Raw genomic sequence first — 22,350 nt, 5'->3', positions numbered from 1 at the left:
TCCCTGCGCACTCGTCGCATCCAGGCAACGAGGCGGCCCACAATTATGCCCGAGGATTCGTCGACCGGGTTGTGGTGTCGCCCGTCCTGCGGACGGCGAGAGATCGTATGGTCACATTTCATGACATAACCATGCACTACCGCTTAGGTAGACTTCTATATCCCCCCACACATAGTTCTCTCACCAAACCCCAAGAAGTTGCGTGGAGGCAACTCGAAACGAACACCTTCCCCAACCCCGCGATATATGCCCGCATATACCCTGGGGTCTACTCCCCTTCCTGTCAAATGTGTGGCCAACATGCCACTCTATCCCACATACTCTGGGCTTGCCCTCGGGACTACCCCCCTAGAGGCTTGCAGCTCTCGAATCCAGACCAGTGGGAGGCCGCATTGCTCAGCTCCGACTCGGACACACAGATCCGGGTTGTGACAAGAGCCCTAGAAGTCGCCGAACGCCACGGGCTCATGGCCACTTGATGGGGCTATAACCCCACACCGTCAGATACATCTGTCGACGAAAATAAAGTTTATCCTCCTCCTCCTTGCGCTGCACGAGCGGCCCGGGTGGGGCGCCCGGCTGCGTACCGTCCGAAGTAGCACGTACAAAGCGTTCATATCGCTCGTGCACTAAATGGCAAAACAAAGAGCAAGCGGGAAGTCAAGCCCGCCTGCTCGCCCATGGTAGGATAAGTACGTGAATGGGTGGCTCCCTTCCGCCCCGACGAGGTTGCTGGCCACCCCAACCGCAAATGAATGGCACTGCCGCCGCCGCTGCCATCGGCGCGCCGGCGCTAAGGCAAGACAACGAGGGGGGCACGGTAGGACCCCGATACCTCGACAATAGCTACGAATTTTACTCGTGTAACCTGGAGAACATAGAATTGTATGAAATAAGAACGTACAAAATAGGGGACTACTTGACGCACCACAGACGAAAAAGCTTTCCTGTTCTACATCAAAAATCACATCTCGCCCTGTGGGAGCCCGAAAACGGACGTTCGGGAAGATGTGCTAAGGCTTTTTTAAAGGGATACTGAGGCGGTTTTCGAATCAGCTAACCTTCTAGGGTTTTGAAGTACTGTCATTGCTGATCACGTCTGTGAAATTATTTTTTCGATTTTGGCTAAAACAGTGGCGCAATCACCAATTAAAAATGCGATGTTTAAATTTCCCGCGCCCCGCGCGAGCGCAGGAGAGGGGAACAGCGGAGAGGGAAACCTCGTCCATGTCGGCCAGCGTGACGTCATGTTGAGGAGCCGGGGATGCTTCGGCGCACCCGAGCGCGCTTGCAGCGCGCGTTGTTTCTCGTGCTGCATGCGTTGCTCCTCGTACTGCGTGCGTTGTGACGTACAAAGCGTGTCAGCTGACCTTGAGAATCAGTTTCAACAGGCACTACTCTGCGTTCGTGTCCACGAACAACTACGGCCGCGACTGTGTCGTCTTCCACTGTTTTCCGCAAGATCACAAGCTCGCAGCGCAACCGCTCGCTTCTGTGACGAAGAATTCAAGCCGACTAAAGCAAGCTTACTCTGCTCGAAACACTTTCGTAAGAGCGGCTACAGGCAGAGCTTGTCCTAGTGTGATCTCTGGAGATTTCTGTCGAAAAGCCGCGGCTGAACCATGACACAGTTCCATTGATTTCCTCGCGCATAAGAGGCGTGTCACCATTCCGAAGAAGCGCCTCTTTTAAAAGTAGAAACATGCTCACTTAGCCCCTGAATAAACCTTATAGAGGCTTAAGCATGTGTCGCTCTCCTCAGCTTAGGTGCGGCCAGACCACCTGAGACGTGCTCAGCAAGGCTCGGTTAGTGATTTTATACTCGGTTCGACGTGTCCAAGCAAGTAAGCAAGCAAGCAGAGCAAAGCACAATAAAGCAAAGCAAGCAAGCATCGAAGCTCTTCATATGCGGCATCTCGTTTAATCCTAGCTAAGCAATTAAAATGAAAGCGTTCGACGTTGATTTCGGATGCAAATTTATGAGAGAAATGAATGCCAACCGAGTTTTTGCAAAAAAACGCCGCAACCTTACTCGGTTTCTTCATCAAGTTGTGGCAGCGGGCGAGTTGCAGCTAGCTTGGCTTTTAAACACACATATAGTTGGCAACTACTTCACTGAACCTAAACTGCAAATCTAGGAAGGGCGAACGTTTCCGAGGCAGCGATTAATATTTTCTGGCATCTGCTGAACGCGCCAGGAGTGAAGCGTATTTGTGCGCGTATTTGGCTTGGTTTCCAGCACACCATGATTGCGTCACTATCTTGTGGTCACATGCCTCGCAGTGCTTGGCCACTGCGCTTCGCTAATTTTGACACCAACTTTGTGCTCCTTCATTGTTTCCTTGAAATACTTTCTTGCCCCAACCTGCAACGCCGGGTACTGAGAACAGGATTTTTTGTACACAGTGCTTTGGGCCTTTTCTTTAGGATGACGCTCTTCCGGGCGAGCCAGGAGGCGTCCGGTGGTGGTAATTGACTTGAGCATTGTTCGCACCCCTTCCTTTCCGAGAATACGAGCCGAGGTTGTGCTGGCACCTTTTACGCATGGTCTGCATCGCGTCTTTGACGCTGGCGTATGCTTGTGCTAGGCATAGAATTTTTTGCTTGTGTCTTTTTTGGTTTCAGGCGATACGTGGAATGAGCAAACTGTAGTATCCTTTTCTTCGGTGGTCAGTAAAAAAAAATACTCGCCGTATTCGCTTTTACAACGACACGGAAAGCTGCGATCTGCCCTCAACGCAGCGCCGGCTCCGATCTGAAGATCCAACTCCACGCAACCTGATTTGGGCCCCCGGTCACCAGGGACTCCAGGGAAACGAACAGGCCGATCAGGCCGCCCGCGCACTCTCTCCCCGGGCTATCTCCCTGTCCTTGGAAGGGTACTCCCAATCAGACAATCTGGCCATTACATTCAAACAAATCACCGATTACTACAAGGAGGAGCACCGGCGCTACCCGGCCCCTTGTAAGGGTCTGGATCGCGCTGACGAGCGCCTCTTTATCAAAATTCTTACTAACACTGTACTGTGCCCGGCGGTGCTTAAACATTTCAATACATCCTTTGATGGCGCGTGCCAGTTCTGTGGGGAGGTGGCTGACACCTTCCACATGGTTTGGGCGTGTCAGTCAAACCCATCTATCCCCCCCAACCCCAACCCCACCAGAGAGGACTGGGAGGCGGCCCTGCTCGGCTGCCAGGACCTAAAGACCCAAAAGGCCTTGGTTCACCGGACGCGGGCGGCGTTGCTTGCCAATGGGGCCCCGGAATAGGGGCTCCACCTAGTATTGTTAGGGGAAAGGGCCAATAGGGCCTACCCCAATCACCTCTCTGTAAATATTTATTGCATTATAAATGTTTTTCACCACCACCGGCTCCGCATCGGCAGCTTCTCCAGTCCTCAAAGTGACGTCACGACCTCTCTTGACCAATCACGGGCGGCGGCGCGCCGCGCGGCGTGCCCCGCGGCACAGGCCGCATATTTCGGCTAAAAAAGGCAATTCGCGCTTGTTTTTGCCTTATTTGGATGCGATATTGCAGTATACAGCATGAAAAACTATAGGATGCCGCTGCCAGCCCGATTTTCAGAAAAAGTGCTTCAGTCTCCCTTTAAGGCGAAAGCGTTTAATGGCTCATACTGTCGTTAGCAGACGCGTCGGCAGCCGTGTCGACAGACGCGTCGGCAGGAGTGTCGACAGACGCGTCGGCAGATTTGTCCGCCTTTCGGCGTCACTGCTTAAAAATAAACTGCGCCGAGGGTCGTAATCGAACCAGGGCCTTTGGCATTTGAAGAGGAGACGCCACCACTCCACCACGAAGGCTCAAGGTTCCAGTATGAATTAAGGGGCATCTAGTGAACGCATAGGTTTCATAAATAAAATAAAAGGAATAAAGTCAAGAAAAGGAAAAAAAATAAGAAAATAAGCAAAAATAAAAACAAAATAAGATAGGATATGAAAATAAAAATAGAAAGAATAAAGCAAGAAAAGGAGCAAAAATAAAAAAGTATGAAAAATAAAAAGTAAATAAAAACAAACAGTGCGCCGGGAAACGCTTTCGCCTTGCAGCACTTTAGAGAGCCAAAGTGCCCCCTGAATTTTTTTTTTTTTGGGGGGGGGAAGGGAAGCGACTGCCCCCTCAGCCCCCCCCCCCTCCTTAGGACCGCCACTGTGGGCAGATAAGATTAAGAAATTTGCGGGAGTACAGTGGCCGCAACTGGCGAAGGACAGGGTTAGTTGGAGAGACATGGGAGAGGCCTTTGCCTTGCAGCGGGCGTAGTCAGGCTGATGATGATGATCTCCCGCAGAGCGGCCAGTGCCACAACGACTCGAGCGCGTACCTGACGAGCATCATGCAGTGGGCGCAAGAGGCCGGCATGTGGACGGGCATCGTGACCACCTCCAAGGTGACGCACGCCACGCCGGCGGGCAGCTACGCGCACTCGGGCCACCGCGACTGGGAGGGCCAGGTGCCCGACGGATGCGCCGCAGAGGACATCGCCCTGCAGCTCGTCCACCGGCAGCCCGGCGCCGGCTTCAAGGTGCGCTTTTTTTGCCGGTCTGTCCAGTGTCGGATCTCGTGCTCAACGAGACCACCCTTCAGCTCGGCATTATAGTGAGGAGGAGTCGTCCTAAAATACATCACGGAGGGCGTATATTTTTGCAATCACCGAAGTAAAAGTGTGTTGTGTTGTGTTGGGTTTTATGGCACACGGGCAGCTACCCAAGCACCACAGGCAATCGGCCCAATATTGTAAATGAATGGCTTCACTACGGTGCTTCGTAGGAGCGGCCTTTGCCCATACTTTAAGCGTACAAAGTTGGGCTATTTGGTTGGTAGTGCTATTGTGAGACATTCCAGCGGCTAAAAAGACGAGGACGAAGGTAGACAGACACGACGAACGCCGGCGTTCGTCCTGTCTGTCTACCTTCGTCCTCGTCCCTTTAGCCGCTGGAATGTCTCACAATAGTGCTTTGCCAATACATTTCCAATCCATTACCTGTGCTGCTGCGGTATACGGCCATCATGCGCCAAACGCAAATTTCAATATGTCTGTTTGGTGTGAGGAAGTTTAGATTATTTCGTACCCCCTACAAGAGGTTTAGAACGTTTGCGTCTTTTAGGAACGAAACAAGAGAGGAGGTTTTTACTACTGAATTTTCTCCTAGGAGTAAGCAAGAGTGTAATGGGATGTGGTCTTCATAAAACTGTCGGAAATGCTTTCTTCTAAGTTCATCAAGTCTTGCACGGGATATTAATATGTGGTTTGTCGTGACAATCTCTCCGCATTGTGCGATGTAGGTTTGTCTTTTTTTGCAAGAATGAAGTTATGTCTGAAAAGTGTGGTGAAAAGAAATAGGAACGTTCGCATTTCTTTCAATCGTTCCTGTACATCTTTAACTTATTTTTGCATTCAAAGGAGCCCAGCTTTTTGCTTCTGCCGTTTTCTTAAGATGTTGCCGAGACGCGGCGCAAATCGAACGCTGCCTGGTAGTCGCCTCTGACCACATAGGATTCTTGGCCTCGTAGTTAACCACTGCATCAAAAATGACTTGGTCTTCGTGCCCGCAAGTCTTTAACCGCGTGAAGACACTTGCTAACGCGGAATTGTTCCTCTAGAGCTCCTTCTTGTGTGCGTCCTCCATTTTGTGCCTTGAAGCCTTTTTCTTTCTCAGGCCACTTTTTGCGCCGCTGACCAACTTCGTTCGTTCGTCTGTCTTAGTGCCAAGCGACAATCTATGCGCTAGTTGAAAGCGGCATTTTTGCTGGCACGACACGAGCAGAACTGCGGGTACAAGATGCAGATACAGACTACGTTGAGTAGGACACATATTGCCGCGTTGTGTGGACACCAGTGACGCGCTCACACGCGCATTTCTTGCAGATGAACATTTCCGTTTCCTTTTCTCTGTGCGTCGGTCACTTCGCGGCTTCGGCCGGTGCTGCCTTCAGGTGAGAAGGGGGCGTCTTCGGCAGAGTTCCAATAACCAAATGAAGGCTACAGACAGCTGAGTAATTCCGCGTCGAATTTGGCTGCCATTCCTTTGCTGATATCAGGCACTCTTCCCTAAGTGTGGCGTCTGCAGGGATCTCGTGGAAAGAAACAATACGTTGATTATTTAGAAGAGGTATTCAGAAGCCTGGATTGAGGAACAGTCAAATTAATGTAGAATACTACAGGAATCTGAGATTTGCTCATTACATTGCCTTACTAAGTCACTCAGGAGATGAACTGCAAAGCATGATCAATGACATAGATAAAGCAGATGAGTACGGTGGGACAAAAAATTAAAATGCCAAAACGAAAGTAATGTTGAACAGCTTCGGAAGTGGACTGTAGTTGGCGAGTGGTAGCGGTGCGTCCACTCATGACAGGTAGCGACAGTAGATCCGGATCACGACAGAGAAATATCCAGAAGGATAAGAATGGAGTGGAGTGCATCTGGCAGCTTCTCTCGTGTCATAAATGCCAGTTTAATCTTACCGGTACTCACCTACGGGGCAATAACGTGTAGGCTAACGAAAATGGTTGAACGTAAATTAAGGACAAGGCAGCGAGCTATGGAAAGTAAAATTATGGTCGCAAGGTTAAGAGACCGGAAGAGGACAGAGTGGGTGAGGGAACAAACGCTGGTTGTTGACATCCTAGCTGAAATCAAGAGGAATAAATGGGCTGGGCGTGTAAAGATAGCCGGTGGTCGTTAAAGGTAAGTGACTGGATACCAATAGAGGGCCAGCTTAGCTGGGGCGGATAACATAAAGTGTTAGCAGGATACAGTGGGTGCAGCTGGCACAGTACAGGGTGTATTGTAGGGATACGGGGGAGGCCTTTGCCCTGCAGTCGGCGTAGTCAGGCTGATGATTGTGCTTCTCGCGTCGCAAATAACAAATGATAAGCCACAAATCATAAACATTTCTTTTTTAACGATCGGCGAGCACTTGTTATGAAGTTGCGTGTTATTGATAATAAAACGTCGTTTTCAGTGAACACGAGCACTAGAAACAAAATAAACTGCCGCCGCAAAGCACGAGAAGACTAGGTGTACGAATAGACTGCCAGCAAAAGTCCAGCGATAAACGATGGAATCGAGTTGGCTTCTCCGCAGTGCGTGCATGCTTTTGAACCATGTGATGGCGCTTAGCCAACTGAGGTGCGTCCGGTGCAGGGAAGGCAAAAGCTGGGAACTTATACAGTAACTCAACTTAGTGTCACAACACAGAGCCGCTGCGTTGTGGCAGCGCGCGTAAACTGGCGGAGGGATGGCTGCCGCCCTGCCAGGCATTGCACCCTGTCACTTTGTCGCTGTCTTCTGTACCTGCATGATATGAAGATTTTCCTGAAGGGACGAAATTTGTGACATGCAAATGTCATCAGTGCTACCGTCTCGGGAAATGCTCAGCAATAAGTGAACACGTGCGTTCAAGCAAAAAATACCAAGGAGGCAAAAAAAAACTCTTAGGTCTCCGACGTGTCGCCTGTCTGCATCAAAAATTTTGGGCGATGAAACGCTGACTCTGCCTGTAGCTTTGAACAAACAGCTTGCCGACATTCACAAAAAGCCGAGAGCCTAACAGACCGGTTGAACAATGATTTTTTTTGCTCGCGTACAAGTACACGTTTGAGTGACGCAAACAAAGGAGCAACGACACAATTCATCAAAATATAAGCGAGAAGGTAATACAAAAATACAATATAAAACAACGTAGAATGAATAAATAACTATGGTGCACGTAATGCACAAAAGCAAAACGGGAAACTATAAAGAGCAAAAAAATCATTTAAATCCTACTTATTGTCAGTGCTACCTAAAAGAGAGTCGGTAACAAGCATTTGAAGACCTTAATAACATTTTAATAAGAGTTTCGGCTGTAAAACAAGCCTGGATAATGAATTCGTCGTTGTTAATGACGTCAAATGTATTGTTAATGAAGCCACGAAAAATTTGTAATTTATCCAATGTTCGCGGATGTAAAGGCTATCCGAATAGCCGGAAATGAGTACGCAGTCAGCGCTTACGAAACTGCCCCAAGCGACACCTGCAAAGGGGTAATCAGATATATTGACACTGCCGACGATCACAGAACGATTGAAAGAAACATCGTAAATGACCGCAACCCCTTGGCACTAGCGGCGAAAAGAATCAAGAACTCAGGTTCACTGATCATTGTGTTTGATGGCCTTCGCGTCCCAAACTTCGTTAGATATGGCCCCACGCTGGTACCCTGCTACTTGTATCGCAGACAAGTAAGTAGACGCATGCTACGTATGCGGCAAGCTCGGACATCTTGCGGACGTTTGCCCCGAGCCGGGCTCCACCGAATGCAGGGGCTGTGGCCTTCCTAACCCCACCTCATCCCACGTGTGCGATCCGAAATACAAGCTGTGCGGGGGCTTGCACGCGACAGCGGACAAGGTGTGTAGGAAACGCTATCTGATTCCATACGTAGTACGCGCTCGACGACAACGAGCGCGACGGGAGCAACAAGAGATAGCACAGCTAGTCGCAGAAGACAAGCAGCACGCGGAGCGAGGCCGATCTGTGTCCAAGACGTCGGCACGCAGCCGCTCCCGCTCTCAATCGCGGAGCCGCACACCTGCGGGGCCAAGCAGGAGTCGTTCACAGGTGCGCTTCGGTGGAAAGAACAACGGATGTGATGGCACGTGGGCGGACAAGGTCAGAGGCGCTATGACGACCACTCCAAAGGAAAGTGAGTCCCGCAACCCAGATAAAGAATGGATAGCTATGTTAGAACAGGAACTAAGAGAGCTAAAAGCCGCTTATAATAAGCTAAAACTCGAATTAACTAAGATAGGTAAAGCGAACAGCAGTCAACCAACGCAGACTCCCTAGCCATCAACCGATATGGAAACTCCCCAACTCATTGAGGATGACAGACATTGAATAGGTTGGGGCAACCGAAAAGGAAATAAAAATAATAGGCCCCTGCCTGCACCGTTTACACACAACAGGCTTAACCCAATTGGAAAATAAAAGAGGATGCCCGTAGGCAAGTTGTAATTTGACCACCCGTGGGTGGAAAAATAAAATATTAGGGATAATGCTACATTAGCGACCCACAGCCGAGAGAGCGGGCCCGGGGAGGCTCCCCTGACCTCCCCTGGGAAGTAGCGGAAAGGGAAATGGGACGTGGGAAGGGAATGGGGACAGCGAGATTTTTGCTCTGATCCTTCAATTATCTCGACTCCATTACTGGCCCGCCTGGCCAGGGCAGGGAGAGCAGCGAGATTGCCCAATGGTGCGGCCCCACTCACGGGATGCCCGACCACCCACCATACGCAACGGGCTCCGACCGTCGGAGACAGGAAAACCTAACACGGGGTCAGTAGCTACCTGGGGCTCCTCATCGCTCACTAGAAGGCTTTTCCCACCTGCCGGCTACTAGCCGTTGAAGGTTTTTCGCGGTTTTTCGGACACCGGAAGTATGTGTGATTGTCCACGCCAGTGGACGCCCAGTTCGTCAACGGCCTCGCGGCCTCAGAACCGGTCAGACTCCGGGGGGCCCATCTGTGCTTCCTCCAACCATCCATGCACTTATTTCCTCTCCTAGCTTACTCTTCTCCTACTGAGGAGAGAGTGTTCAAGGCTGGGCGACCGGGCCACTAACCAAGAACGTGGCTTAGGATGAGATGACCCGGGCCTACTCCACCGGTACTCCACACATCTTCGGTTTTCGCCAGACTCTTACGAGGCAGTACTAAGCCCTCATCCCCCGGCATCCCGCAGGCGGTTAAGCCTGCGGCCGGCCGTAAGGCCGCTTCCCCGGGGCGGCGGTCCTCAGAGCCTGGCCACTATGAACCCCCGCGCGGACCTGGTTTCTCCGTAACCAGAAACCGACGCGTCGGTAGCCAGACTTGCACGCCCCCGCGCGCAGAGGAAGGAAGGTAGCATGTATTCGCAAACCTTTTGGCGTTTTGACATGCCTTCCGGGCCGGATTTCGTGGGTCCAACCTGAGTATAAACCCAGGCCTGCCTCCGCTCAGGCATCGGACCTCACGTGCACGACTGGCCCTCACAGTCGTCTGGGAGTCGCTGCCACTCCCATTGGGGGTTTGCATCCCCAGAGGATGGGTCCCGGCCATCCCATCCCCACTGCTGGCATTGCACCGAAACAAAGCCTAGTAGCCGAAACTACACCGGCCCGTATTCGGTGGCGGGGGGGGCCACGAGCAGGCTGCACAGTCAGATTTCCCCCCCAGGATGACCGACAGGAAGAACAACGCGAAGAATGCCCGCCTCCTAAGAAGCGCGCTGTAACGCAACCGCGAATAGCCGTGCGATCAAATGTTAAGGATGCCATGGACGCCATCAGCGAAATTATGAGGCTAATGCACGAGAGCATGGTGCAAATGAACGAAAAAATGGACATATTTAGCACGCGAGTACAGAAAATGGAAATGTATCTGAACAATACGGTAGTACCGGCGATGGAGAGGATTTCACAACACATCGGAACGCAAAGCCCACCTCGCGACGGTCTCACTGCAAGCGAAGGGGGCTACAACGGTCAACATGGCAGTGCCAAATAAGACACGCAATCTCCGCGTCTGGCAGTGGAACTGCAGGGGGATCGCCTCAAAAAGGGCGGTCCTCCTGCAGATGGTCAAATCAGAAACCGAGAAGCCACACGTCATCCTGCTACAAGAAACACTCACAACTGAATTGTCCCTTACGGGCTATAAGGCCGAAGCCCACAGAAACGAGCAAGGCAGAGGCGTCGCTTTACTGATTGGAAAGAAGATCCCATACATTCGGCATGACATCCGCCACACAGCCTGCTATCTAGAACACCTCACGATCGAGATCACACCGAACGACCACGTAGGGAACAAGCAAAGCATCTTCCTCACAAATCTGTACAGCAGCCCTAAGGATACGAGGCAAGGGTTCAGAGGCATTCTGGGCAAGATTGCGCACATCGCCAAAGATAGTCCGCTGATTTTAGGTGGAGATTTCAACGCCCCACACCAGGCTTGGGGCTACGCGTATCCCTCTAGCGAGGAAGATCGTCTTCTCACGACAGCCTCCGATCTCGACTTCACGCTGATCACAGACCCGGAAACCCCAACGAGATGTGGCACTTCCACATGTCGAGACACCACACCGGACCTCACTTTCGTCCGGGGCCTAGAGAAATGCGCTTGGCACAACTCGGGCATCGACCTTGGCAGTGACCACTATATTCTCCGAATTGATGCAGAGATACCAGGAAAGAGGCAAAGGGAGTACGAACTAATCGATTGGGACAAATTCCGTGCAGTACGGACGCAGCGATCCAACTCATCCGGAGAAACCACAAAGCAAACGATAACGAGCTGGACCAAGCAGCTCAAAGCCGACATCGCAGCCTCAGAACAAACGATTACCACGGACGTTAAGGTTGAGAGAATGGACAGTCGATTAGCGAATCTTCTCGAAGCCACACATGCCATTCTAGCCAGGTGGAAGGGGCAACGTTTCAACAGAAGACTACGAAGGAAACTTGCCGAACTCAACCAGACAATTGAAGAATACTGCGTGGATCTTTCCCGACAACAATGGGACGAAGTCTGTAACTCCCTCAACGGCCAAATACGCAGAGGGAGTGGGTGGGGGCTCATAAAACACCTCCTCCACGAACACGGAAGAAAGTCCAAAACTATGCAACGCACCAGGCTCAGTAAATTAGTACACTGCGCGAGGCAAACCACTACTGCCGAAGTCCTTGTAAATGACCTTGCCAAACGGTACTTACCACTTAAATCGGGGCTACCCAGTACCTTAGAAAGGAAGAACTATGACGGTGCCCCAAACTCGCAGCTAGATACGGACTTCACAGAAAGCGAAGTACACTTTGCAATTCACGAACTCAACAGTAACTTTGCAGCAGGCCCTGATGGTATCACAAATCGGGCTCCCCGAAATTCAGAGGACAGCTCGGTCGCGTTCCTAACGGAACAAATCAACGAAGCCTGGAAAACTGGCCATCTTCCTGCCGAATGGAAACATGCAAACACGGTCCTCATCCCAAAACCAGGCAAGCCGCTGGGCCTACAAAACCTAAGGCCCATCTCACTAACGTCCTGCCTAGGAAAGCTAGCGGAACACGTCATACTTAATAGACTATCGGAATACGTAGAAGAAAAGGACTACTTACCCTCCAATACGATAGGCTACAGGCCGGGTCTCTCAACGCAAGACGCTATGCTACGAATCAAGAAAAATCTGTTGGATCACCCCACACGAGACACCAAGGCGCTGCTGGGACTCGACGTGGAACAAGCTGTTGACAACATCCAACATCAAGCCATTCTCAAAGCCATATCTGACCACAATCTCGGAACGCGCTTCTACCGCTACGTCAAGGCATTTCTAGAGGATCGAACGGCCACTCTCCGGATAGGTGAGCACGTCTCGGAGTGATTTGAACTGCGCGATAAGGGAACACCACCATTCTTATCTAACTTGGCGATGAAAAAGCTTTCTCGCGCACTGGGTGAAATTGCTGGTGTGGAGCACACCATATACGCAGACGATGCCACCATCTGGAGCACCGGTGGCAGCGATGCGGAGTTGGAAGCTCGCATGCAAGAAGCCATCACGGTTACCGAGGCCCATCTCGCCCCAATGGGACTTCGCTGCTCTTCCAGAAAATCGGAGCAGCTCATATACCACCCCCCCAAGACCAGGGCGCCCGTCCAACGACTGGCGCAGCACCCCACTCCATACATAGAGTTACACGACAGGGATGGAAATCGCATACCTGCGGTTGAAAAAATACGAATTCTAGGACTAATCATCGAAAGCAACGGGTCCAACTCGGCAATGTTGGACAGCATCACGATCAAGATTGCAAACTCGATCCGGATGTTTCGGCGCATCATGAATAGGCACAGGGGATTGAGCGAGGACAACGCCATTAGAATGGTCCACGCTTTTGTACTCTGTCACATCACATACGTGGCTGCGATGCTCAACTGGAAAAAAGTACATCGGAAAAGGCTCGAAGTACACATACGTCGAGCTTTCAAAACAGCGTTGGGATAATGTCTCCACTGATCTTCTCTTACAGCTAGGAGTGCACAATACCCTTGCCGAACTCATCGAGGCACAGCACACGGCAGAGATCGCACGCCTATCAAGCACTAAAGTGGGCAGAGAGATTCTCCTCAAGCTCGGGCTGAACACCATAGCAGAAAGGGACAACGTCCTGCAGTTACCTAAAGTCGTGCGAGAAGCAATTAAAGTGTTCCCCTTCCCAAGAAACGTACACCGGAAAGGAAGAAGACTCGCGCGCGCCAAAGCCCTCGCTGCGGACGCGGCAAGGTTTACAGACCAGACAGGTTCAGTGGATGCAGCGTACATACCGGGAAAGCGTGCCTACTCGGTAGCAGTAGTCGACGGACACGGGCGAACGCGTAACTAACACTTTTCACGACGAAACGAGAGGTGGCTGAACAAGCAGCAATAGCACTAGCTCTCAAAGACTCCATCTTCAGAACTGCGTACAGCGACTCTAGAGCAGCCACTCGTGCTTTCGCCAAGGACGGAATAGATAAGACGACGCTACGAATCTTAGGCGGAAGTAACATCACCGATCACTCCATCGTATGGTTCCCGGCACACATGGGCAGCTTAGGGGGTGGCCTGCGGAATCTCAACGAGATCGCATACGAGGCGGCGCGAGGGATCATCGGCCGCGTCCCTCCGGTTTCCCCAGCTACTCCACATATCGAGTACAGGGATCAATTACTCACGTACAACGAGCTCAACGAGCACTTTTATCTAGGCAGACGAGCGTTTGCCCTCCCGGATAAGAAATTAACCCGCAGCCAGTCGGTCACGTTACGCTTGCTCCAAACGAACTCATACCCCAACCCCTGGCGCATGAAGCACATCCACCCAGACTACGACGGACAACATATGTGTGACCAGTGCAGTGAACGTGTAGACTTGACCCACATCCTTTGTGGTTGTGCATCAAGTGACGCCTACGCCCAGAACAAAGAACATTGGGACAAAGTACTAAAAGGTGCTTCACTTCACGACCAGCTTCGGGCTCCCTGTGCCTGCGTGGGAGCTGCCCTCTACACCTGGCGCCTAGCCGAGTGTCCTTCAGGACCCCTACTGTGTGAAATAAAGTTTTACCACCACCACCACCATTCAGTGCCGCGGGCAGTTGTTATGAGAGGCTCTTCCAGGCACCCTTTCAAGTCGATATGCTTTCTCACACTCATCATTCCACTACAGGGAGGGCTGTTCGTTTTTGACCGTAGATTGCACCGTGAACACGGAACGCTCAGTGGCACCTAACAGGGAAAAAAGAACTTTCTGGTGAAATGGTGAAATTTTTCTATGGTGAAATTTATCGGAAAGTGATCACTGGAGGTACCACAACCCACTGTACACCGCGAAGAGACCAGAACCTAGTTCGCTGCCAACGTTAAGTCAATGACAGACCGAGAATCACGCATGTAGGTCACCCCTGGACCGTTGTAGCAGGGCACGTTCCTTGCCGACATCCAGGACCAAAGAAGCTGCCCACATGCATCTGTACGAAAGCACCAAATTGCGTGTTAAGGATTGAAGTAGCCAGCTGTCATCAGTCTGTTGTTAGAACGCAAAAGATCGTTTAAATAATCTGTACTGCGGGCACCTGATGGAAAGCAGTCATCTGCAACGGTAATGGGAGCTCACTGCGGAATCGCGATATCAGCAACCAACAGTTCGCAGTCAGTTCTTAGAATTTGGTGAGACACATGCGCCCGATGTAATATTCTAGAAGAAATTAATGTTAACAAGCCACCGCTCCCGCCGTCGTTGCGATCGCTTTGGAATACCCAGAAATATTGCGGAGGGAATTACCTAATTGGAGTGGGCCAAGTTTACTGAAGTGAAATTATGTCTGTGTCAAGTTGTGAATCGAGATTCTGTAAATTATGAAAAGAAGATGTGAGTGAATGGCAAGTCTCCTATAGTGCTGTTAACCCTGCCATAGTTATAGTAAAAGCAGAGAGGTTATAACAGCCTCCTTGTTTTTTATGCGGATTACTGGGTGGGCAGATTGGGTGGGAAGATTTAGACGGAGAGGGAGGAGCTCGACGCTTCTAGAAAAGACTCGTCATCTCGACGTTCGAAGCGCAGACGGTGGAGAGGCGGGTATCCCCGCCTGCAGCGCACTCTCGCGCTGCGCATTGCACATCCTCGTCTTCATCAACTTCCGTCTGCGGCGCGAACATATCAGATGAGCTTAACCTCAATCGCAGCTTAACCTGAGTCTAATGTAGTCGCCAGACGTACGACGACCTAAAAAGCAAAGCAATGAGCCAATCAAGCTAAACACATGCTTTCGCACGTCTGGTTTAACTACGTTAAAGCCATATAGCAGGAAACACTGGACCATGATCCGCGGCGTACTGTATTACTCTGCTAACCAGTCACAAAAGTAACTAAAACTGCTTTTTAGTGTTTGACTTTGTGAAACGAGCCAGGTATCAAAATTCTAGAGCTTGTAGTGTTTTTTTTTCTCGTGATTAGCTTCTTGTTTAGGTGAAAAAAATAATTTTTAACAATGGACTACTTTTTTGGCGTAGACGAATTCGGTGCGCTGGTCCTGAATGTGGGCGGTACTTTACTGTTGTATCGACTGTACCAATTTTTCTTCCCTCCTTCGCTCGCAGCACGGCGCACAACACGATGAGCTCAGCGCAGGATAGAAGCACGGCGATAGCGGTGAGAGTGGAAGGCGGAAATTGAAGGCGCAGAGCACGGTGCGATAATGAGGGAGAAAGTGGTGGAAAAAAATTCAGATTTTTGAAGTAAAAAAAGAGCAGCAGTGACTGTCTCGCTTCATGGTTGACGCCTCATTCCTGCCGTGGTGGTGGTGGTGAAAACTTTTAATTGCGGAAATAGAGTTTGGGAGCCACAGAGTGGCCCCACTACATGGTCGGCGTCCCTAGTCCGGGGCACCGCATGACAGTGCCCCGTCTCTCGCCCGTTTCACCAGAGCTCTTTGGGACTCAAGCGAGGAGCAGTTGAGGAGGGCAGTCTCCCATGCCTCTCTGGTAGGGGAAGGGGGGAGGTGGGGATTTTGAGTACATGCCCACACCATGTGAAAGTTATCACAGGTCTCCCCACAGTGCGGGCATCGCCCATCCGTGTTAGGATCGTAATGCTTTAAGATTGTAGGACAGAGTAGAGTACCTGTCTGCAGGCGCCTTAAAGTTCGCTCCTCCGTCTTATTGCAGGGGCCGGGAAAATGGGGTGGTTGTCGCTGTAATGCGTTATTATTTCCCTGAATCGCAGCAGCGGATGGTTAGTCTCCGAGTCAGAAGAGCTGGGATGAGGAGCCCGGTGAATAAGCGCTCGGGCAGCCGCGTAAGCGGCCTCATTACCTCGTAAGCCCTGATGGCCAGGAGCCCCAATGATTCTTTTCGGTGTTGGATCAGTGGCAGTCCGTCTTAGAATGCAAGCAGCTAAGGGGGAGATCTCCCCTGCCAAGTAATGATCACATGCTTTTCGGGAGTCCGTAATGATGATTCTCGAATTGGCGTGGGCGGCAGCAAGCGCTATCGCTACTTCCTCGGCTCGCATTGAATTCGGGGCTCGAAAAGAGAGTCCATCAACGTGCATTTCCTGGTGAACGACAGTGGCCGTGTAAAATACCGTGGGCGATGGCCCTGCTACGTCTACATAATATACACCGGGCCGGGAGCCGTGTTGTCTCTCAAGAGCCCAAGCCCGCGCTTGTCGTCTGTTTTCGTGCATGTCGGTTTCCATGTTACGGGGGAGCGGGGAGACCCAGAGCATATGGCGCCACAGTACTGGGATACGCTCCGCCTCCTCTGGAGTGCAGTCGTGTTGGATGTGTAAGCGGTTTAGCAGGCGGCGCCCAGGGGCCGTCTGCATGAGCCGCGTGTATTGGTTCACGAGGTGAGGGAAGGGATGAAGGTTGGAGTGAAAGAAGAGAAAGAAAGAGCGGCTGCAGTGTCGGTTTCCGGAATAATTTCGGCCATGTGGGGATCTTTAACGTGGGCTGACAGCGCACAGCACTCGGCCGCCTTTTGTGTTTCGCCTCTATCGAAATTTACATAGATGTGAGCACCAGGGTTTCCCATCCCGGCGCACTATCATCTGGGCCCCAGCACATGCGGGGACAGAGGAAAATAAGGTACATACATACATACATACATACATACATACATACATACATACATACATACATACATACATACATACATACATACATACATACATACATACATACATACATACATACATACATACATACATACATATTTATTTTGTCATATTTACACATGGAAGTATGTGTGCCCGCGGAAGCGCAAGACAGGGCGCTTGTGGGCGGGTCACTGCAATCAAACAAAGTGCAGACTCAGTACAGACAAAATTACATGGTTTGCAATATAAAAGAGAGAAAAAAAGAAAAAAAAAACATATATTGATAAGAACAACAATAACACTTGTACACACTGAAAAAGTAGGTTAGATACATAGATTATGAGGATGCAACAACAACAACAACAAAAAAAAGCACCCGTGCTTCATAACACATATCAACGAGACCTTCGGAGTGTTTCGAGCCATGATGTCAGTGTACCGTTTTTAAGGTTCTAGACGTAACTAGCGAGGATTTTACTTGTGATTTGACCTCTTCGATAGTCTGCAATGATAGTATTTTTGTTGGAAGCTGGTTAAAACGGAAGGGGATGTAGAACATTCGGCACCTTTTTCCATAGTGTGTATATTATCTTGGGAAGTTTAAACGGCTCTACTTTTCTTAGTATTTTAGGTTTGTTCACAGGAAGCTTGAAGTTATTTGAAAAGTAGTTTTCACTAATTACTACATGTGTAAATAAATCTTGAATGAAGTACACATCAGCTGCAATCATTCTTTCAACACTATCTAAGGTCTCCCTAGACGTGCCATACAAAATGTTTGCGGAAATTATGTGTAGTAATCTATCGATTTGGTTCCTTCTAGACAACGCACATGAGCCATAAACAGTAACACCATACCTTAATATAGACTCTCCTATAGCCTTAAACACAAGCTGACGCAACCTAACAGAAGTATTGAATTTCATTCTGTAAAGATATATAGAAGTAACACGGAGTCGTTTGATGAGATGCTCAACATGAGCAGACCAAGACATGTTGGCGTCGAGATGAATGCCTAGATATTTGACTCTTTCAGACAAGGGCAGTGAAACACACTGACATCTAGGGCAGAAAGTACCGTGCACAATAACAGACTCCTTTAATATGACATTTTGTGCGGATTTCTAAAACAAACCAGAGCCGTTTTCTGCTTGTTAATGTAAATCTGGTTACCTGAAAACCAATCATACACTTTTTTAACATCCGTTTGTAGCAGCTCTGCAGCCCTGTTGTACGACTCATTCGGAACAAGGAGCGCTGTGTCATCAGCGTACTGGTATCGTACCGAATTCAGTCTAAGGTATGCCAAGTCATTTACATAAATATTGAAAAGGAAAGCTCCTAAAACGGAGCCTTGTGGCACGCCATATAGAAGAGGTTTGAAGTCGCTGAAATTATCTTTGACTCGCACAACCTGAACACGATTTGAAAGGTAGTTTGAGAAAAACATTAGGTAAGGTCCGTGAAATCCAATGTTCTCTAATTTCTGCAACAGATTGTCGTGTTCCACTGAGTTGAAAGCTTTGGTTAAGTCTAAAAACAATCCAAGGACAATCTCATTTCTATCTATATGCATGTTAATTTTGTCACAACAATCTTCTAGAAGATCTACAGTGCTAGTCTCGCGCCGGAAACCATACTGTGTGCCATTTAGGATGTCAAATCGGTCACAAAACGATAACACGATCTGATATACGATTTTCTCCATTAAAATAGTAATGGTAGGCAATATAGCGATTGGTCGGTAGTTTCTCTTATCAGTTTTTTTGCCCGACTTATAGATGGGCCGTATAACGGATATTTTCATACCTTGGGGTATTTCCCCTGTTGAGAAGCAACCGTTAAGAATATGCAGAGTTTGGTACATTTGGACCATAGTATGGAGCCGGAGGCACTTTCGGTTGTGCTTTTAATTCCTTCACAGATGTAGCAAACTGTTCGCTGAACGAGTCCGCCGTAGATTGATTACTTTCACTGCCAAAGGTACGGGTTAATTCAGTTTCTATATTTTTGTTCTTAGTTTTACCCATCATGTCATAAAGAAGCGGACGCTATCGCGCTTAAACACGCGGCATCGCCTCTCCCGTTGCCTGATCCGGCTTCTGATTTTCGTCCGGCTATTACTTTTTTGGAGATCTCTCTCCTATATCAAACCTCAAGGAAGCGGAGGAGCGTTGGCTTCTTCGCCTCTGCATTAAAGGGTACTGGGCCCGGCAGTGCTTAAAGGTGCACTGAAGAGGAATCTGAACTCGTCTTTTTGCCGCGGGAACTCGATGTACAAGTTCCGAGCATTGTTAGAAACTTCGACATATTGCCCTGTGTAGCCGATTTTCCTAATTAAATCGAATTAACGTCCGGCTTCCGCCTTTTTTTTTTATTTCTCCCGTACGGTGGCCGGAGTCGACCAACGCGTGGAGTGCCTTTCACCCAGTCCTGTGGCGGCTCGCCGCTCTGCCATCAGCGGAGTAATGCGTAGTAATCCGTAGTAGCAATTAGTCCGCGTGTATTTTTTATTTCTGCTGGCTTATTTTGCGACTATGAAAATTCACGAATGAAAATTCACGGAAACCTAAAAAACAAAATAAAACGGAAGCAAAGCCTCCACTGAGCTGGCTGAAAGGCACTCCACGCGTTGGTCGACTCCGCCCACCGTACGGGGAGAATTAAAAAAAAAAGGCGGGAGCCGGACGTTAATTCGATTTAATTAGGGAAATCAGCCACACGGGGCAATATGTCGACGCTTTTAAAAACGCTCGGAACGTGTACATCGAGTTCCCGTGGCAAAAAGACGAGTTCAGATTCCTCTTCACTGCACCTTTAAACATTTTAGTTTGGCCTTTTCGGGCGAGTGCCCACACTGTGGGGAAGTGTTCGCGGACACGTATCACATGGTGGGGGCATGCCCTGCCAATCCTGCTTTATCACCACGCCCCCATCCCACCGAAGAGGACTGGGAGGCTGCCGTACTTAGCCGCTCAATTCTCCAGGACCAATCAGCCCTGGTGACAACAGCCCGCGGAAGCCCCAGGGGTTCCGGACTAGGGATCCCTCCTAATGGTTTTGAAAGCAGTACCTTTTTGTAAATAGTACAAATAAATGTTTTACGAATCCATCACCATCGAAACGCGGCCGCCGCGGTTAGTTTCCCAGACAGGAACTCCGGCTCACGAGCCGAGTGGGAGGGAGAGTTGCAGCGTAGAGGTAGGGTAGAGCGGCGCCGTCGCCGGCGGTAGATGCTGCGAAACGCACCGCCAAAGGAGAGGCTCAGCGGCGACGCACCGCAGCCTGTGCTGATGAAGGCGAGACCCAGAGCCTCCTTCACTGGTCGCTGCGTGTTCCGTCGGCGGTCGTGTATGGTTCAGACACCGCTGCGCTCAAAATTAACATTATCGAAGCGCGTAATCCCAGTGCGATATGCGCTTGCCGATTTCGTTCAGCTTCTTCAGGAAAATGCACACTGCTCAGAGGCATCCTGATGCGCTTGCGCACAGTTCTTGAAGAGCTTGTTTCTGCGCTTCTCGGCGACGACAGCATGCGCTGCCTTCCTTGTTTTTTGCCTCCCTCGGCGCTGCCAGCGTGATTGTCAGACGGAGGCCTTGAATATCGCAGGTGGTGCTGGGCGGCGGGAGGAAAATGTTCCGAAGCACCCCCGACGAGGAGGGAATGCCCGGCGTCCGCAAGGATGGCAGAAATCTCATCGAGGATTGGAAGCAGGAGAGGTCCAAGCTTGGCAACGCCAGCTACGTGGTGACCCGGCAAGAGCTCCTCAGCGTCCAGCCAGAAAAGACCGACTTCTTACTCGGTGCGTTCTCGAATCGCTGTCTCCGTGACGAGCTTCATAGAGGGCAGTATTCGTGACAACACAAAACGAAGTGAACAAGCCGCCTCGGTGGCTCAGTGGTTATGGTGCTCGGCTGCTGACCCGAAAGACGCGGGTTCGGTCCCGGCCGCGGCGGTTGAATTTCTTTGGAGGAGAAATTCTAGAGGCCCGTGTACTGTGCGATGTCAGTCCACGTTAAAGAACCCCAGGTGGTCGAAATTTCCGGAGCCCTCCACTACGGCGTCTCTCATAGCCGTAGTCGCTTTGGGACGTTAAACCCCATAAACCAAACCAAACCCAAGTGAACAAGGGTTCAGGGGGCAGCCCCAGTCCAACGTTTCGACAAGAGGGCTGGTAGTCCTGCGGGTTGAGTGAAAACATTATTGGGGCTGGGGTTATCGGGTGACTCTAGCTTCTCGGCAGTTTTCTTCTGGCAATGACCTCTTGCACCCTCGCTCGGATCTGGTTGGTGGGGCGAGAACGGTTGTCCATTCTTTCAGGTTCCACTACGCAGTTCTACCTGAGGTAGATCCTCCTGGCATGTGATCTAGCTTGGCGTGTTTCCCGCATAGGCGACAGTACGGGTTTATTAGTCCCGGAAATATATTCGCGTATGTCCGCGGGTTGGGTTGCGACTTATAGTCTGTAGTCTTCTTCAAGTTGTAGCTTGGTCTCTTAGTGTGTCAAGCGAAGGGGCCAGACACGCTCTTGCGTTTGTGTAGCGCAAGCTTCACTACGCTATGTAAAGCGAGTTTTGCGTTGGCCCCAAGTTTCACCTCCAAATGGCCTTCGTATCCAAAGCCGATGCCACGTTGCCAACAGATAAAGTGAAGGAAAGGAAGTGCGCATAACTTGCCCCCTGGGTCAGTGGACGCCCGAATCTCGCTCTCAGGTACTTGGGGGGTGAGAGAGAGATGTGGGCTGCATGCGTTAGCGCAGACAACGTTGTGGCAGACACGCGGAACTGCGGCAAAAGGCCACAGCGTTCGTCGGGTGAGCAAACTCTCGTGATCAGCGTTTAACCGCCACCTGCCAGGGTGCCGGGAACGCACTCAACATTACAGACGCCAAGCCGCGTATATATTGTTACGGGGTAGTTCCTCTTGAGATTGCAGAGAGCGGACACGGAAGACAGGGCTTTCAAACCACAGGCGTTTACTGCAGGCACTAGCCGACACTGCTCGACCGTCGTCGTGTTCACAAACTCACGAGCTTTTTCTTCTTCCTTCCTTATGCGCATGCCAGTGCATGCACCGCCTAATGTAACACTACCCCGCCGGCTGAAAAGCACCGTCCCGGTGCGTACTAGCGTCCAAACCAGGGTCCGTGTAGTACGGCGTGAGGCGTGCAAC

At 50.5% G+C, this 22,350-nt stretch overlaps 1 protein-coding gene across 2 annotated transcripts in view; it reads left to right on the top strand.

The window, feature by feature from the left end:
- LOC149345378 (alkaline phosphatase-like) overlaps window positions 1–22,350 on the top strand; it is a 113,097-nt gene that overhangs the window by 73,599 nt on the left and 17,148 nt on the right. For both annotated transcript variants that reach the window (XM_089546607.1, XM_089546608.1), the window contains 2 exons: window positions 4,305–4,538; window positions 20,788–20,980. In XM_089546607.1, the coding sequence (XP_089402733.1) occupies window positions 4,305–4,538; window positions 20,788–20,980 (427 nt within the window). The remainder of the gene's footprint in view (window positions 1–4,304; window positions 4,539–20,787; window positions 20,981–22,350) is intronic.

This window comes from Amblyomma mixtum, chromosome 5 (assembly GCF_055824585.1).
Source record: "Amblyomma mixtum isolate Tamu chromosome 5, ASM5582458v1, whole genome shotgun sequence".
NCBI lineage: Eukaryota > Metazoa > Arthropoda > Arachnida > Ixodida > Ixodidae > Amblyomma > Amblyomma mixtum.
This window is presented reverse-complemented; position numbering and strand designations above follow the sequence as displayed.